The sequence below is a fragment of the Tupaia chinensis genome, unplaced genomic scaffold (genome assembly GCF_000334495.1).
Source record: "Tupaia chinensis unplaced genomic scaffold, TupChi_1.0 Scaffold000574_1, whole genome shotgun sequence".
Classification (NCBI taxonomy): Eukaryota; Metazoa; Chordata; class Mammalia; order Scandentia; family Tupaiidae; genus Tupaia; species Tupaia belangeri.
In genome coordinates, this window is record NW_006160088.1 from 2,099,154 (window position 1) to 2,103,074 (window position 3,921).

Consider the following 3,921-nt stretch of genomic DNA (forward strand, 5'->3'; position numbering starts at 1 on the left):
GCATTTTCAATGACCCCTCTGGAAGACAACTGTTTATAGCAGAGATAGTGTAAACGGGAGAGGGGGAAAGGGCTGAGGGTCAAACATAGGATAAAAAACATATATATATGTATACATATGTATGAAAGTAGAAATGGAATAGTATTGGTGATAACATGCTTGATTAAGACACTATGCAGTTTATCCTAGATGGGAAACTACACTTAGTGTGTTGTGATGATGCTCAGGGAATGAGTGTTAGGTAATATAATTTAATAAAAAAAAAATAATAATAATGATACCCTCTGAGAGGAGAAAAGGGGACTTTCTTTATATGACATACTTCGGGGTATAAGAATGTTTTGCTGTGACTATTAATTACTTCGGAGTCAGGACAAAGAGTATTTATGCTTCGCGTACTCATACATCTGAATGTTTCCCGCGAAGGACTCTACACTTGGCCCCAAAAGGACACTGGAGTTCGAGTAGGATGCTTTCAGCAGGGCCTCACAATCTAGCAAGGACCCCCAAGGCAGCTCACGGCAGATGTTTCTCCATGCTGTGAGCAGGCAGGAAAAAGCAAGGCTGCTCAGGCTGGTCTGGGGGCAGAGAGCTGACTGCACAGGCCTGACCCAAATGCCCCAGCCTGCCTGGCGCTGCCGTGCTCCCGCACCTCCGCCTCCCTCAGTGTCTATCTCAGTTCTCTCCTGGAACTCCCCTCATCAGTGCCGGTGGAATACCCCTGTGAGCATCTGCTGAAGCGCCTAGAAATTTTGTTTAACCCTGACATTTAACCTTTCGGCCAATATTCCTCCGGTCACGTACCTCTTCCAACTGCGCCTGGGTCATGAGTTTATAGGTCGGTGGCTTCAGTGCTTGAATAGCTGGCTTAAAAGTCTTCTGCAAGTCCAAGCCTGTCATCTTGATGAGTATGCTTTGAACCTCTTCATCCATAAACGCAGGTTTCTTAACCTTTGAGCTATCAGAATCTGCTAAGATAGATTTTAATAAATAAGAAGCTGGCAAAGATGAGAAGCCTGCGGGCCTAGAAATACAAAAGTAAGTTAACAATAAAAACTACTGGCACAGGACCAGCAGGTGGCGTGGTGATTAAAGGCACTGGATTCCCACAAGGCTGACCGCAGTTTGAATCCCAGACTTGGTGGCTTGCTCTCCCCCTTTCCTTTTCTCTCTCTCTCTCTCTGGTCAAATTAAAAATAAATAATAATAACAAATGGAATTAAATAAATAATTCTTTAAAAAAAAAAAAAAGACAACTACCAAAGGCCAAACCACAGTGGTACACACACTGCACTACTGCTTAGGAGACTAGAAGCCGCATGGGGTGCCCAGGTTCAGTTCCCAGGCTAACCCGAACATGCCCAGTGCAGCTGTGCGTGCCTGTAACCCTAGCTAACCAAGAGGCTGGGGCAGCAGGGTGACAACAAGGCAAGACCCTGCCCAAACACCTATTTCTGTCCCTCTCTCCCTCTCCCGCCTTCTCTCTCATAAAGAAACAAAACAAGGGTCAGGCAGTGGCTTGGTGGTAAAGCAGCTGAATCCCACATGGTCGACTGCACCATGTAAGTCCTGGACCCAGCGGCTTGAGAAGCACCCCAGGCACCTAGGCACACAAGCGCACACTCAAAATCCGAAAAGGAAAGAAGAACGGAGGAAAAGGGACTGCAGCGTGACCATGCATCCAGGGGTGCCTTCTCACTTGCCCTCTCTCTCTGTCTTTAGAAGGTGCACATGCCCTCTGGCAAAAAAAAAAAAACAAAAAAAAAAAACGAAGAAACAAAAAATACCATTAGTACAATGTCACCTCTGCAGTGCATAATTTGAATATCTATGAGGTTCATTCATTCATTCCTTCGCTGAAATTTTACAAAATATTCACTATTAATAAGGCTACAGGCATGGTCTGCCAAAACAACACCTACTGGGGGAAGCAAGAGGAAAGAAATAATTACCGCAATGATAACGTTTGCTACCTTTACGGAATTACTTCCTGTGTGTAGGGCATAAACACACAGTCAGGAATGCTTACACCACCACGCAAAACAGATACTGATATCTCGATTCTATAAACGAGGTTGGTGAAGCCTACCACGAGACAACTAGTTACTAAGGGACAGCCAGAAAATAACCCAAGCTTTGCCGGGTTCTAGAGCCTAGATCACTTCCATCTACCATGGAGCTCCTCCCTAAAGGGCTGCATACAAGGGAGGCATGGACATCTGTGTGATCACTGGGGAAGGAACTAAACAAAGACTGAGAGGAGGAAAGGGCAAGACTGGGTCACAGAAGGTCCCCCTGAGGCCTCAACAGGGCAGACATAAAAGGGGAGGAAACTCTAGGCCGGAAGGTTGCAGCTAGGAAAAAGGCTAGGCTCACGGGGCATGACACTGCAGAGGCCGTGTGGTCTCATGAAAGAGCCCGGGACCGAGGGGGAGAGTCCGAGCTCACCTCTCTGCCTATTCCGCTGCCTATCGGCTACTGCTGTTTGCATTAGGACAGAGAGAGAAAAAGCATTTGTTGGCAGTCACCTCTTCCTGGCGTCCCTCGGGGGTCTGAACTATGCCCTGTCCTTTTCTCCCTTCTCCCGCTCTCAGCGGGTGGCCTCCTAGCCCCCTATGACTTTAACTTCCTTTGTAAGAGATCCTAACATCTGAATTTCCAGTCAAGACCATTTCCCACCCAACTACCCCATGGACAGCACATGCACATCCACCTTCCAAACTAAAACTGATCAACTTCCTCTAGTCTCAAATCTGCTTTTCCTACTGGGCCTTATCTCACCCAGGAGGTCACGCGGGCCAGAAACCTTCGTCAGTCCTGACGTCCCCCACTCCACACCTAGCCAACAGCAGTGGAAGAGCAACAGTGAGGACGAGGGCTAACACAGTTATTAGACATTGACTATGCCAGTCGTGTCTGAGCCACGCACATTACGTACTCAGCACATTTAAATCTCACAGTGACCCCAAATACTGTACAGAGCCCCACTTTACAAAAAAAGGACAATGACACAGAACACACTGCCTGTGCTATCTCGCGACTCTCTCCTTAACCGGCCATTTCCCACTGCCACTACCCTACGTGAGGCCATCTTTGTCCCTTGCCTTAGCTTCCCTGCCTCCACTCTGGCGTCTCTACAGACCACTGGTCACAGAGCAATCTCTCAGACTGTGATCCGGGTCATGCTACTCTCACCAATAACTTCCAACGTCGTTAAGGTTTAAAAAAAAAAAAAATACTACGGTGTTCTGCTTACTTTGCTGTGTCCCCCACTAGATGCATGTTCTCTAAGGGTCAAAACTCTTTTTTTTTTTTTTTTGGAGAGGTTTTTGCTATAGGGCGCAAGCGCTCGCCAGACAGAGAGAGACAGAGAGACAGAAAGTGAGAAATCACCCTGCAGGGGGGATGGTCACGCCACAATCCCTTCTCCTCCATTCTCCTCTTGGGATCTTGGGCACGCACGCACACGCGCCCGGCGTGAGTTTAAGCCACTGAGGACTCGAACTGCGGTCAACTACATGGGAGTCCAGCGACATAGCCATTAATGCCAACTGCTGGTCCCCAGAAAATCGAGAAACCACTGTGACTTTCCCTTTTAAACCTAGATCCAAAGCCATGCCCAAACCTTATCAATTCTACCTCCAAACTGGGTTCCCACGTGCGCGTGCTCAGTCCCGGCTTCTGGACTGTCACTTAGGCGCCCCCTCGGCTTGGAGTGCCTCCTGCCCCGGAGAACCGTGGTGGACCGGGTCTCAGCTCTGGCCGCCTTTCCCAGGAAACCCCGCCCCTCCGACGTCCCTGAGTGCCCTCCCACGTGCGTCCCCTGGGACGGCCGGGTCAGTACCCGGTGGCCCGACTTCCCGCAGGGAGGCCCCCAGCGGGCGGAGCGCAGACGCCGGTCACGGGAGCGCGCGTCCGGCA

At 49.3% G+C, this 3,921-nt stretch overlaps 1 protein-coding gene across 1 annotated transcript in view; it reads right to left on the reverse strand.

The window, feature by feature from the left end:
- Positions 1-3,921, reverse strand: part of MRPS22 (mitochondrial ribosomal protein S22) — a gene marked incomplete in the record, with an annotated part of 16,357 nt that overhangs the window by 12,146 nt on the left and 290 nt on the right. Inside the window, 1 exon segment of the mRNA XM_027775576.1 lies at positions 805-971. Coding sequence (XP_027631377.1) covers positions 805-971 — 167 coding nt within the window.